At 34.4% G+C, this 14,255-nt stretch overlaps 2 protein-coding genes across 2 annotated transcripts; one reads left to right on the top strand and one right to left on the bottom strand.

Annotated features, from left to right (window-relative positions):
- The first annotated feature begins 277 nt into the window (after positions 1 to 277).
- On the top strand, positions 278 to 5,195 carry LOC107629252 (ABC transporter G family member 3). The gene is made up of 12 exons (XM_016331998.3): positions 278 to 854; positions 1,523 to 2,125; positions 2,217 to 2,296; positions 2,464 to 2,750; positions 2,855 to 3,026; positions 3,117 to 3,230; positions 3,309 to 3,437; positions 3,554 to 3,745; positions 3,851 to 3,937; positions 4,020 to 4,292; positions 4,398 to 4,505; positions 4,788 to 5,195. Exons 2-12 carry the CDS (start codon positions 1,645 to 1,647, stop codon positions 5,034 to 5,036), a joined length of 2,172 nt encoding a protein of 723 aa, XP_016187484.1. The 5' UTR covers positions 278 to 854; positions 1,523 to 1,644; the 3' UTR covers positions 5,037 to 5,195.
- Positions 5,196 to 5,480: 285 nt separating this feature from the next.
- LOC107629254 (uncharacterized) lies at positions 5,481 to 9,859 on the bottom strand. The gene is made up of 14 exons (XM_016331999.3): positions 9,239 to 9,859; positions 8,928 to 9,104; positions 8,681 to 8,805; positions 8,458 to 8,593; positions 8,056 to 8,205; positions 7,898 to 7,948; positions 7,673 to 7,768; positions 7,537 to 7,596; positions 7,271 to 7,345; positions 7,111 to 7,164; positions 6,722 to 6,823; positions 6,413 to 6,628; positions 6,143 to 6,250; positions 5,481 to 5,909 (listed from the first exon to the last, which is right to left on the bottom strand). The coding sequence occupies exons 1-14, from the start codon at positions 9,659 to 9,661 to the stop codon at positions 5,766 to 5,768; spliced, it is 1,917 nt and encodes a 638-aa protein (XP_016187485.1). The 5' UTR covers positions 9,662 to 9,859; the 3' UTR covers positions 5,481 to 5,765.
- Between the last annotated feature and the right edge of the window lie 4,396 nt (positions 9,860 to 14,255).

The following is a 14,255-nucleotide window of genomic DNA, read 5'->3' as shown; positions in this document are numbered from 1 at the left end:
CCATTGTGTTGGTTTTATGTAAGAGTTTCTCCTTTCTAGAAAAATATATTTTCTTAAATGCATCATCCATTCAAAGTTTTAATCTATATTTTTAAAAGTAAGCCTTTAAATTGAACTGTCCCCACCACTTCCCTCCACCCCTCCCCATAAAAATTATAATTTACAATCCATAGAGACACAAATGAATGATACATAAGTACATACATCACTTTCACATCACACTTGTGTTATCTGTGTTTGATGAATCCATTTATATAGTACATAGTTCATGCTTTCTATTCTAGCCTCTAACATTAACAATACTATGCAAAAACAGTTATTGTAATTTTGTTATTATTAGTAAAATATAATAATAATAATAATAATAATAAGGTTGGTTGATCATTGATGTGATCAAATTATAGGGGACTGGCCCCCTCAATTTTGGGGTTCTGGAAATTGTGGCATTAGCACATGGAAGCAACATCATTTCCATATTGGTCTTTGGAAAATGAAAAAGAAAGAACAAACTATTGTAAAGAAAAACAAAAAGAAAAGATAAAATAAAAGCAAATGCATACAAAACTATAATACTGGATGAGGTTTGAGTGTGAGTGTGTGTGTGACTACTAAATACTAATATAAGCAAAGTTTATATTTTTATTTAATAGCAAATAAAATATAAACCATGATCGAATAATTTATTTTCTAAGTTTACACAGTACACTGAAGTGGAGCAGTCAGCAGTGTCTTTATAGCATATGAGCTTAAAGCTTTGGTCTTTCTCTTTGCCTTTGAGTGTTTCTCTTTGTCAAAGCTTTCACATTTCACTACTTCTTTGAGCTCAACTCAGCTGAATGCTTAGTTAGATCCAGGTGCTGTTCTTTCTCTCCATTTTTTGTTTTGTTCTGTTTTGTTATTTGTACTGAAAGCTTTATTAGCATAAGATTAATGTGGCATCTTTCTGCATTGTTTTGGCTTGGTTCTTCAGTTTTAGTATGTAGCATAGGTAAAAGAGGAATCTTTGCATTTTTCTCAGTGCTTTTTGTTCTTTTACATTCTAGGAAGGTGCAAGTTTGGTTCTTTCTTGTTCCCTGTCACCATTTTCTATGGAAAACAAAACATGGGTTTTGTGTTTTGTTTAGTGGAATGAAAAGACACGCTTTGCTCTCTTGGCTGGGAGCCATGTTTCTCTTCTAAGCTCATCTGGTTCAGAAATGCTTCTGTTTTGTTCTTGTTTTTGTTTTTTTTTTTGTTTTTTCCCATTTTTCTCACACCGCTTCTTCTTCCCTTTTATTTATTTTTTATTTAGCTTTTGGATTTGTTTAAAGATCCTGCTTTACTTTCTCTGGTCCCTTTAAACTGTTGTGTTCTTACTTGATGAAGAAAAGAGAAAAGACAATCAACCACTTTAGCTGTTTTGTACTTTGTATTTGCCAACTTTGTGTTCTGTATAGTTCCTTTTGGTTGATATATTTTGAGATTTTCAAATTGGTCTTAAATTTTACCACTTTTAACAAGAAATGTGTGACTTGCATGACAGGTAGTTGATGAAAGAAATTCTCCATTGATCAGAGAATGTTGAATATATAAAAGAAATGTATGTATGCTGCAAATGTAACAACCGGCTTGTACTGAATTTCTATGGTATTTAGACTTTGATTCATGGAAGAAATACAGTCTCAATCGGATGCATATCGGTCTTCTTCTTCATCAGCAAGTAGCCCGGCGAGTAGGGTGCCATCAAGTCACTTCTTCTACCTTAGAAAGCCGGGTTCTCTTCGACAACCAATCTCATTTGAGGACTCACCTGAATGGGAAGACACTGATGTTGAAGCTAGAGGTGATGAAGGAGGAGGAGACACTATCAATGTTGCAACCCCGGCTTCACCTTCGCTTTCTAAGCTCAACAGTGGTTCCTTGGCATCTCCATATGGTTCATATATATTGGAGGGTGCAGTTCTTCCTCATAAGATCGTTGGTGCTTCTGTTGTGTGGAGGGATTTGACTGTTACCATAAAGGGAAAAAGGAAGTACTCTGATAATGTTATTAAGAGTTCAACTGGTTATGCCTTACCTGGTACAATGACTGTGATTATGGGACCTGCTAAATCAGGGAAATCGACGTTGTTACGCGCCATTGCAGGTCTTAAAGCAACTTGCTTTGTCCTTGCTCAATAATAAGTGTATTTGTATGCTTAAAGCTAAATTGGAAATTATGATCTTCTTTACTTCAGGAAGATTGCATCCTTCAACCAGGACTTATGGTGAAGTGTTTGTGAATGGGGCGAAATCGCACTTGTCCTATGGATCATATGTGAGTTCAATATCTCACTACCTGTTTAGTATTGGAATTTTTGTTGTGTTTTGTTTAACACTCCAATCGAGCTTAATTTGCTTAGTTATAATAAACTCATGCTTGAACAGGTTTACATATGAACCAATGAGTTTTGGTTATATGAGAAGCTATTTTCTGAATTGCAGGGTTTTGTGGAGAGAAAGACCAATCTGATTGGATCACTCACTGTGAGAGAGTTTCTGTACTATTCAGCTCTGCTTCAACTCCCAGGATTCTTATTTCAGAAAAAGAATGTGGTAGAGGAAGCTATCCAAGCGATGTCTTTAGGTGACTATGCAAATACACTTATTGGTGGACATTGTTATTCAAAGGGCCTCTCCGGGGGCGAGAGAAGACGTGTTAGCATTGCGAGGGAGCTTGTGATGAGACCACAAATCCTGTTTATAGATGAACCTCTTTATTGTCTGGACAGGTGTTCTTCTTGCTATGCTGGATTTCTTTGAAAATCCAATGTCATCAGTTGCTTGATTGCATTTCACACTTTTAGAGGCATCTAGTAATTTTCTTTTTCTTCAGTGTCTCAGCACTTTTGATGATGGTTACATTGAAGAAACTTGCAAGCAGTGGCTGCACTCTTATTTTTACTATTTACCAGAGCAGCACAGAAGTCTTCGGCCTTTTTGATCGAATATGCCTTCTTTCGAATGGAAATACTTTGTTCTTTGGAGAAACATTAGCTTGCTTGCAGGTAAAAGTGACCATGGAAAATGAGTGTGTTGCAGTGTTCTCAATGATCCCTTTTCTGTAATTACTGACTGCTTTATTTACTTTGATGAAGCACTTCTCAAATGCTGGATTTCCCTGCCCTATCATGCAAAGTCCTTCCGATCACTTTCTTCGAGCAATCAATACAGATTTTGACAGGATAATTGCAATGTGTAAAAACTGGCAGGTAAATGTATATATTTTCTTTTCCTTCTAAAATTACATATTTTTGTCAGAGATTTTATGAACATTATATTTATAATAGGATGATAATGGAGACTTTTCTTCGGTCAACATGGACACAGCAGTGGCTATTTGCACACTTGAAGCAACATATAAATCATCTGCAGATGCAGCTGCTGTTGAAAATATGGTTATGAAACTCACAGAGAAGGTATATATTATAATTAACTTTTGCATGAAGCTGTTGTTCCTTGAGCTGGATTAATCATGATTTATTTTATTGGTTTAATCCACATTAATTCTAAAACAAGAAATCTTGGTTCCCAGGAAGGTCCATCTCTTAAATACAAAGGCAAAGCTAGTGCTGCTACTCGCATAGCAGTCTTGACATGGAGGTCTTTATTGGTTATGTCAAGGGAGTGGAAATATTACTGGATTCGTCTGGTTCTCTGTATGCTTCTTACACTTTGCATTGGTACTATATTTTCCGGCTTGGGGCACTCGCTTTCTTCAGTTGGGGTGAGTTCACACTACATGTCAACTGCATTTTATCTTTCAAGTCATGTTTACATCTGCAATTCATGATGCAAAGGACTTAACATTCTATCATCTTTTGCATTGCAGACTAGAGTTACAGCAATTTTTGTATTTGTATCATTCTATTCGCTTCTAAGCATTGCTGGCGTGCCTGGACTTATTAAAGAAATCAAGGTAATCATGGATTTTTTTAACAGTTTTAACTCTCTAATCTTTCAAAATGTTGCTGATGATAAGCTGTTTACTCATATTGCAGATGTATGAATGTGAAGAATCTAACCAGCATTCAAGTGCACTAGTATTTTTACTTGGACAATTCTTGTCCAGCATGCCATTCCTTTTCCTCATCTCCATTTCATCAAGTCTAGTTTTCTACTTCCTAGTAGGGCTGAGAGATGAATTCAACTTCTTAATGTACTTTGTGCTCAACATTTTCATGTCTCTTTTAGCAAGTGAAGCACTTATGCTACTTGTTGCTACTTTATGGCAAGATATCTTCTGGAGTTTCTTAACAACTTTGTGCATTCAGGTGAGTCTAGTATTTGGAACAATGTCATATCTAACATTAGTTTTACTAAAATTGTATTTAATACTTGTAATCATATTTGTGCGACTTACTTGCATGCCATTTCAGGTAGTGATGATGCTTTCCGCCGGATATCTTAGAATCCGAAATGATTTGCCTGGACCAGTGTGGATATATCCAATGTCATATATATCCTTTCATACATACTCTATTCAGGTAAGTTTCAGAAATTTTCTATTTCCACTCTTCCTTGCTTCAATTTTAGTTCAAAAGTACTACCTTGTTGTCAATTTGTTACTTGTTTTTCATGATATCAGAAAGAAATCAGTGAATATAAAATCATTCATGTGTTTCGATCCAACTACTTAAGATTTCAGGAGATAGGATTCATAAAATCCACTAATTCTTTTGTAAAATTCTAAAGCATAACATAGATTTAAGTTAAACTAGTTTTCTGTAGTCTGCATTAAAGCAATAATTCCAATTTTCTCATTGTAGGGTCTATTGGAGAATGAGTACCTAGGAAGTACCTTTTCAATTGGGGAGGTGAGGACCATATCAGGATTTCAAGCTCTCCAAAACATCTATGACATCTCTTCTGACACCAATTCAAAGTGGTCAAATTTGCTGGTTTTGTTTCTCATGGCAGTTGTTTATCGTTTTCTTGTGTTCATTTTATTATGCAGAAAATCATCTCTGCTTATTAGTTGTAGGTGTCAAAGAGTAGGTACAGAATTTACTAGTTGATTTGGCTTACTTGCATAGTTGCATTGTACAATTAAATTCTTTTTTTATCTATTTTGCATTTCCTATATCAGTTTTGAGTTTATCATGAATTTTTGTAGCTGGATATGTCTCGTAAAATTCTTGGTCATTACTTAAATGTATCTCATTCTCAATCCACAATTGCACCAGAACTTAAGATTCTTGTGGTTTTCTCTGGTGAATTACATTGACCTACCTTGAGCTTAGGTAATGCTATGCATGATAAAGTATACACTAACCTCCCCTGAAATTCAATGCTTTTTATTTAATGCTTCATCGTTTCAAGGATCATTTAAGTAAGCATTAGCTTGTTTTCTTCAAGTCGAAGATGACTCACAACATCAAATACCAAATAGCAGATGAGCTTTGATTCTTGTTCTCAGAAATTTCTCATATTCATAGAGAATCCAACATCAGCAAAATTAGTTTGGCCAAAAATGTCATGTACGTGCTTTTAATAAGATATTAAGCCGAAATACATATACCATTATTTCACGGTTCCAAACATAATCGTTTGATTATTTAAGCTCACGAAATTATTATCAAAGTAACCACCACTATGAATTTAAAAATGCCCTCAAACAAAAATCAAAATTGGCTATAAAGAATGGGAAGCTAAGAGTAGGGGTATGGTGTAATTGAAAAGCTAAGCATGGTACTTTGGCTGAACAAAAAATTAAATAACATTAGTAAATGTATAAGTCATCATATTCACGCTTTCCTTCCTCGGAACTGTTTCCCTGCACGCTGATTGTTTTTCTTCTTCTCTAGGTGAGATTTTGCAATCTTTTCTCTCTTTGCAACCACTGGCATTTTCTTCTTGCGTTCCTTCTGACGGTTGCTTAGTCCACCCGTCTGTTTGAAATGAACAATACAAACAAAACTTAGTTGAATGCAATCAAAATCATTTAACATCAATTTTTTCCTTTTAAACTTTCCAAATTCACAGATAACCTGGATAGTTTATTCTTTCTTTAAAAAAAGTTATGGAATCAACTACCAAGTTTAAGATATGCATATTTGGTTAAAATTCATTGCATTTCAAAAGTCCAAAAAAAAAAAATTACAAGAATGAACTGCTAACATACCTTTTTCTGATTTGCAGCTTTTCTAGGAAGGTATTTTCCTCTATCCTCCCTTCCTGCTTTAGCCAATGCAGACCTTTCTTCCTTGCTCCGCCTTCGCTTTACATGAACCTAGAAGGTGCATGAATAATTTCAATCAGAGGGTAGTATGAAATTTAAAAAAACCACCACATAAACACCATCTCATTTAGTTATAGTTGTGTTTTTCTCTTTTTGCATAGATTGCAGATAGATATCATCCATATACCAATTTAGACAACCTAAAGTACTTACGTCAAACATTGAGCTGTCTACTCGCTTCAAACTTAGTTGATCAGAATTTGGAACTTGGAAATCAGCAAACTTTCTTTTCTTTGCTGGGTCTTTCTTTCTTCTATTCGTACCTACACTTTCATCATCACCAGAAGTGTGCACATCATCATCATCTTCCTGTTCGGAAACTTCAATATGCCAGCCTCGATCTTTCTTAACTAACAGTGAAGGGTTAAGCTGCAAAACCAACATTATGAACTAAATTGTGTAGACATATGGTACCTTGCTTACCAACATGCACAAAAAGAAAGGAGCAAAGAGGATAATCACCTCTCTGAATAAGCCAATCAGAGATCGAGCTGCTACTGAAACTGCCTTCTCACGATCTTTTTTATACGAAGCAAGGTCTCGTAGTAAGTCTTCATTCATTAACTACATTCCAAAATCCATAATAAAGGAGGAACTTAACAATGCACAGGACATTGGTAATAGAAGTTCAAGAGTAGAGGGGGCATTCTCCAATTCCAAGGTCAGAGTATGCAACAATCCAGCTAAAAGAGTTATTACTGTGAAACTAAAAATGAAGGAGCACGTGTAGGAATTGAACCCAAGGCCAATTAGCCAACACTGTATGATTCCCACTAGTTAAGCCAATGCTCATTACTAGTAAAGTTATTAAAATGCATATATGCACAAATAGGAGGATTATGAAGTAGTACCAATGGCATCCGCATGCATATTTCCCTGACTGCAGTTAGTCCAACAGTGATAGCCTTAAAATATCAATGAGATTCATAAAAATATCAAAGTTCAGTGCCCGGACCATGGAAATAAAAATATCTACTAATATTAAACATTAAGCAAACCAAAAAGGATCACCTCAGGACGAGAGCGATCATGTATAAACTCAGTTACTATTTGCTTGAACAAGGGCTCAACATCATTAGGAGGAACCTGGATTCAGATACAGCTCATGTGAGATAGATAGGATATAAAATAACATAAGGGAACAACCTAGAATAAATGATAAACCTACAGAATAATCAAATTCTGATTTCGAAAAAAAAAAAAAGAAAAAAAAAAGAAAGAATAAGAAGAGACGAATCAAAACAGTTTGATTAAGAAAAATCACAAGCGTACTGTACCTTGTCATGGCAAGCCTGAACCACTGCAGCAAACAAATTCGTAATGTCCAGTTGACGGGGCTGATCACATAGTGAGAAGGGTCACACTTCGGTACATACAACATACCAAATTTCACCAAATTTTCAAATACAATACCTGAATATATTTCTGAAGAAATGGATAGAAGTCTGACAAAATTAACCGGTGAACCCCAACAGTTCGAGCAATCAATTTCAACATCATCATCTTAACCTAACATATTAATTGTCAAAACCAATAAATATATAATCTTGCATAACCATAACACGAAGAAAAGTTATATATGATCAGTTACAACGTTAAAAAAAGCTTTTTTTTTTCCCTTTTAATTAGAATATGCACCTCAAATATTTCACATTTGCGACAACGTGACAATAGCTTCTCAGCAAAACCCTGCACAGGCCATGTGCAATAGTGCTCTTGATCAAACAAACCAAAATTCAAATCCAAACGCTCTCTTATCTCTTATATCTACAATGACGAAACAAAATTTTATGAACCTGTGCATCATTCAGATGGTTAAGTGGTGAATAATAACTGTTATTGTTCCTCTCAGTCGACAGGCGTTGCTTTCTTTTCATCCTGCGCATGACACGTTCTAGTTTGGCTTTCTTTTTCTTTTTGCTAGCTGCTGTTCCCTGGTGGTGTGCCTGAAATTTGTAATAATGACCATAAATTATAAATTATAGAAAGTGCCAAGTTCAGCAATTACTTTCAGAAACAAGCTTCAATTTGCATGCAACTATGCATGTACAAAGGCACCTAATAATCGTACCGCCAACATTTTCCTATCAACTTACCTATACAGTTTTCTAGTATGCTTCAGAAACATGTATATGAAAGCAGCCAATTAAACAAATAAAATAAAAAAAAAATGCACTGATGCTATCAATCAACCTCACCTTATAAATTGTCTCCTTACTAAGGATGACTTGAGGGGATTCCTTGGTTTCATCTTCGATATCTGACTCATCACTGTTGCTATCATTTTCAATCTTCTCATAATCTAGTAGAAGCAATAAAGCTGCTCTCATGATCCTAATAACACCAAAAACTATCTTTAAGCCAAGATCATAATTTCAAAACAGTCACCCAACCACAAGATATAAAGGGGAAAATAAAAACCTCGATGCTGGATGGAAACAAGCAGTGCAAATTGCATTAGCTGTTCTCTCGTCAAACCAATATTTTTTTCTGTGAAGTTCACACAGTGTGACCAATGCTGTCTTAGCCCGCACTTCATCCTCTTCCTTTTGAAAAAACGACAAAGACAAAGACACAAACATTCATTCAAATTGTTCAACAAGCATAATCAAGCTAGGAAACCACAAAGCTAGCATAACCAAAAGGTTCAACTCCCATTAAATGAGACCTGCAGCATTGAAAACAAGACATTTTGCAGAGCACGGTTCTTCGCTTCGTTCTTATGCTTCTGGTTCATGCGTTTAATACTGTGAATGACGTGATCAAATGCCAGCTTCTTCAACGTCCTGTCACCTAAGGTTTGAAGCTCCATGAACAACGACAGAGTTTCACCAATATCAAGAATCTGCCAAAATTCAAATGAAAAAATTACTACAACATCACTTTTTTCAGAATTTATACAGTTCCATTGCTTCCGTATCTTGTAGTCAACTGACTCTAACTCGAATCAGATTAGTTGCAAAATTCGAAAATTGAAACCTTCCGATTGACGAGGAGAATTAAAGCTTGGGCGAGGCGGCAACGGAGACCCGACGGGAGATGGCGAGCGGCGCAACGGATCAAAGTGGCGAGTTTTGCGGGGAAATTGGCGAGGTGTTCCGGGTAGAGAGGGGTGACGTGTGCGAGGAGCATTGCCCTATCGCCGAGGTATTTGGCGAGGGTGGGATCACTGCCGATGCCGGTGATGGAGGCGAAGTTCTTGTCAGCTTTCTGCTCGAAGAGCTCAAGGGAGGAATTGAACTGTCTCTGGAGGACGTCGAGTTGCGATAAGTAACTCTCCGGGTCACATTTCATCATCGATTGGAGTGTTGAAAGGCTCAGCTTCTCGGATCTCCGACCAGCTGATAGGAAATGCTCCGCCACAGGCGCAGCGGAGGAGGCGCCGTGGCCGTGAGACGACATATGGAAAGGATTGGCGGTTGGAGGAGTTGGTTCGGTGTTTGTTTTCTACTTTTCTGTAAAACTGTGAAACTGTGAAACCCTAATATTTTAAAAAATTTTTTTCTTACCCACCGTATCTTCTCGTGTGTTTAAGTAGAGTTGACACACGACTAATTTAAACTCATTTTGATATTTACTGTTAAATCACGCTAGCTAGTCAAGTATGTTTCAGAGACATCAGTCCATAATTTATTGGACTGTAAACAAGCCCATAAAAAAAATTCAAATATATATATATATATATATATATATATATATATATTCTAAAGACACAATTTTTTTGCATTTAGCCCATACACTACTTTCGTGGGTCTTGACACCCCCTATACCAATCACTAAAGCAAAAGATTATATGAGGTTTAGGCAGTCTCACTTTAGAGACTACAACTAGAATTAGAAGAAAGACATTTAATATGGTGTTTAATAGCCATATCAAAATTTTAATCGTTTTTAATAGCCAGACAGAATATATGAAATGTTCAGTCTAAAAATGATAAAACTTTAATATAGAGGTGAAGATTAAAGAAAATATCTTACGAAAAGTTAAAAGTTTTAAGTATCTTGGGTGTATTATACAGAATAATTAAGAGATTAAATAGGATATAAATCATAGGATCCAAGCGGGTTGGTCAAAATAGCAGAGTACATCTGGTTTTATATGCGACAAAAAAGTGCCTTTAAAATTTAAAGGTAAATTCTATCGCACCGCTATAAGACCGGCTATGTTTTATGGTACGGAGTGTTGGGCGGCTAAATGAGAGCACGAGCATATGCTGAGTGTGGCAGAGATGAAGATATTGAGATGGACGAGTGGTTATACGCGATTGGATAAAATATTGAACGAAGATATAAGGGAGAGAGTTGGAGTAGCACTCATTGTGGAAAAGATGGTTGAATCGCGTCTCAGGTGGACATGTGAGAAGAAGACCGATAGAACATCCAGTCAGGAAGGTGGATGAGATGGAAGATGGACAAGGGGCGAAAGGCATAGGAAGACCTAAGAAGACCATCCATGAGGTGGTCAAACGAGATCTACATGTAAACGGTCTCTCTGTTAACATGATACATGACAGAGCACAATGGCGTCGTTTGATTCATGTAGCCGACCCCACTTAGTGGAACAAGACTTTGTTGTTATTGTTGTTGTTAGTATTTTTAAAAAATAAAAACACAAAAAACTGAAATATTTTAAAATGAAGATGAAAATTTTAACAACACTTAAAAAATTACATATATTTTAATAAATATTCTTATTTTATATGCATATTTATCTTGAACCAAATAATATACGAAGACATAACTTAATTCTATATACTTTACATTAAATATAGTACAAAAACTTAATTCTATCTCAATTTCAATCTCTCTTCCAAATACAAACATATTTTAAAAAAGATAATAATAAAAATAATAAAATATGTGTTTTTTCTTCCCAACATTTTTTAAAAATTTTAAAATTATATCAAACATTTAATTTGATTTAATTTTATCCTTAACGTTTTAATGTTTCAATTCTACTTTAACGTTAATTTTTTAACAATCAATTTTTTTTTTAATTTTACCCTTAACCAGAATTCTAATTTAATTCCAATATGCTCAAAAATCATAATGTGACCCCAACCCCTATCAGGTCTCACCTTCCATTAACTCATTATTTTCTTCCTCACTATCACCATCACCATCTTTTCTTTACTAACACTCCCCCTCCCAACAAACAACGGGAATGGATCCTCTCAATTGTTAAAAAAAATTGACAATGTAAAGTGTGATCTCTAACCCTTCATTGCTCCCTCTCTCATATTTATTCTTGGTCCCACTTATAAAATTAATGGTGAGAGATCACACTTTACTCTCTCAATTGTTAAAAAAAAATGGAGAGGATCCATTCCCACAAACAACAATATTAACAATCACTAATAATAACAAACTTAAGAGAAAGAGAAAAAAAAAAAAGAAACACAACACTCTTTAGTCTTTATATCTATCTCAGCAGGCACACAAAAATAGTTATGCTAAGCTAAATTTGTCGAGAAGTTACAAACAATAGGAAAAAATTCAGAAAGAAGAGATATGGAAGAGGAAAAAGGAGGCGAATGTTGCAATTGTCTGTGGTGTTGAAAGAGATAGTAACGGATTTCGGGTTGTTGATGCTGGTATTGAGGTCGATGGATCCTTCAATTACCGTCGATTTCTCGTAGGTCAATGTTGTTGCAACCGTTTGTGGTGTCTATTTAGATAGCGTCGTCGACAACAAGAATGGCGGTGACCAAGGATGGATCCACATATCAATGTATGGAGGCAATTGTCCCATTAAATTTTAGAGAAAAAAATAATTATATATATATATATGTGTATATTATATTGCCCCCACTTTAATAATGTGTTTGCCCCATACAAATTTTATTTCAAGTATGTTATGTGGTATATAAAAAATTAGCCACACAGGATAGAATACTTATTTATTGGAAATGAGTTGTAAGTTGTAACTTTGATTATTAATTTTTTTTGTGTATATAAATAATATTTTTTATTTTTTAGGCTAATATGCTTTAAATTTTGAATATCTAAGAAAAAAAAATATAACTTCTCAGCAAAACCCTGCACAGGCCATGTGCAATAGTGCTCTTGATCAAACAAACCAAAATTCAAATCCAAACGCTCTCTTATCTCTTATATCTACAATGACGAAACAAAATTTTATGAACCTGTGCATCATTCAAATGGTTAAGTGGTGAATAATAACTGTCAGAGTAAAGTATCGTTTTTGTTCCCAACGTTTAGGATAAGTTCCAAAGTTGTCCTTAACGTTTCAAGCGTCCTATTTAAGTCCCTAACGTTTCAAAACTGACTTAATGTTGTCCTGCTGTTAGGGATCCGTTAACAGAATTGACGGCAGGACAAAATTGAGACAATTTTAAAACGTTAGGGACTTAAATAAGACGAAAACGTTGGGAACAAAAATGATACATAGAAATAAGTTTTAATTTTATCTTTCAATAATATCAATTTTTTACTATACATAGTATTCAGTTATTTTTTAATCACATCTAAGTAAATTACACTTAATCATATTACTTTCATTTTAAATAAATTAATTTTTTTTATAATTTTACTCTTAAAGATTTTTAGTTATCATGAAATGTTTGTAAAATTACTAGTATATAAACTTGCAGAAAATATATATATATATATATATATATATATATATATATATATATATAAATTATACCTTTTGTCTCTAATGTATCAAAATTCTTTAAAATTATAAAAAAATAAATTTATTTAAAATAAAAATAATGTGATTAATTGTAATTTATTTAGATGTAATTAAAATATAATTGAATACTATGTACAGTAAAAAATTAATATTATTAAAAAATAAAATAAAATTAAAATTTATTTTTATATATCGTTTTTGTCCCTAACATTTTAGTCCCTAACGTTTTTGTCCCTAGACGTGATCAAATGCCAGCTTCTTCAACGTCCTGTCACCTAAGGTTTGAAGCTCTATGAACAACGGCAGTGTTTCACCAATATCAAGAATCTGCCAAAATTCAAATGATAGGCTTACTATTGTAATTATTTTTTAGTTAGAGTACATAAAGAGTACATAGTATATAAGGTGTAATAACTTATCAAATATTTTCGAAGGAGATTTTTCATTCTCTTCAACAATGAGAAGAACTTATTTCTCTCACTCTCTTAATTCCTTCTGGTTCATCAAACCATCGACAGATTTTCTTCTGTTCCATTGTTATACATTGAGTTGAGAAATAAAATCCAACTCCATTTTGAGTTCGTCATTATTCAATTTTTAGTTTCTGTTTGATCTGTTGTGCAGCACGTTCCAGCTTCCACTCACTCACACAGACCGCGAAAGATCAGGAATTAGAGAACTGGTTCACCTTCGCCAGTAGTGATTAGCCGCTTCTCCGATCCTACGCATCTACATTGGCCTCAGCCTCTGGTTACTGCAGCTGTTCGACGCTTCCGCTATGTACGTATATGCGTGTTTGATAATTTTCTCTTTATTTGTTTTTATTAAATCGGTTCATCTTCTATCGTTTATATGTGCATATATGCATGTTCGATAATTTTTTTTTTATTCATAGCTTCAGCTCCTCTCGTCGTTCTGTTACCTAGATTATTTCTTTATCAATAATAGACTTACCATTGTAATTATCTTTTAGTTAGAGTACATAAAGAGTACATAGTATATAAAGTGTAATAACTCATCAAATATTTTCGAATGGAATTTGATGTAAGAACCCGTGTTTTCATGTAAAACCGTTTTAATAAAATAATTTTAGTGCTCGAAATAAATTCAAAATTTAAAAGTTTTAATTTAAAAATATAAATGAAAAATTTGGTTTCAGTGAATTTTTCTGGGTTGAAAAATGTATTTCTTTCAAAAAATTTTTGTAAAAATGCATACTGGCGCTTAAGCCGGCAGTACCATTCAGAACAGAGGAATTGAAGAAGAACGAAGAAGCAGGTTAAGAAGGAAATACCACTCAAAAGCTACCAGGCAGGCGTAGTCCTCCAACTGACTCTG

Source organism: Arachis ipaensis, chromosome B3 (assembly GCF_059453495.1).
Source record: "Arachis ipaensis isolate K30076 ecotype BB chromosome B3, ASM5945349v1, whole genome shotgun sequence".
Taxonomy (NCBI): domain Eukaryota; kingdom Viridiplantae; phylum Streptophyta; class Magnoliopsida; order Fabales; family Fabaceae; genus Arachis; species Arachis ipaensis.
The sequence above is the reverse complement of the archived record's forward strand: the minus strand, read 5'-3'. Positions and strand labels throughout refer to the sequence as shown.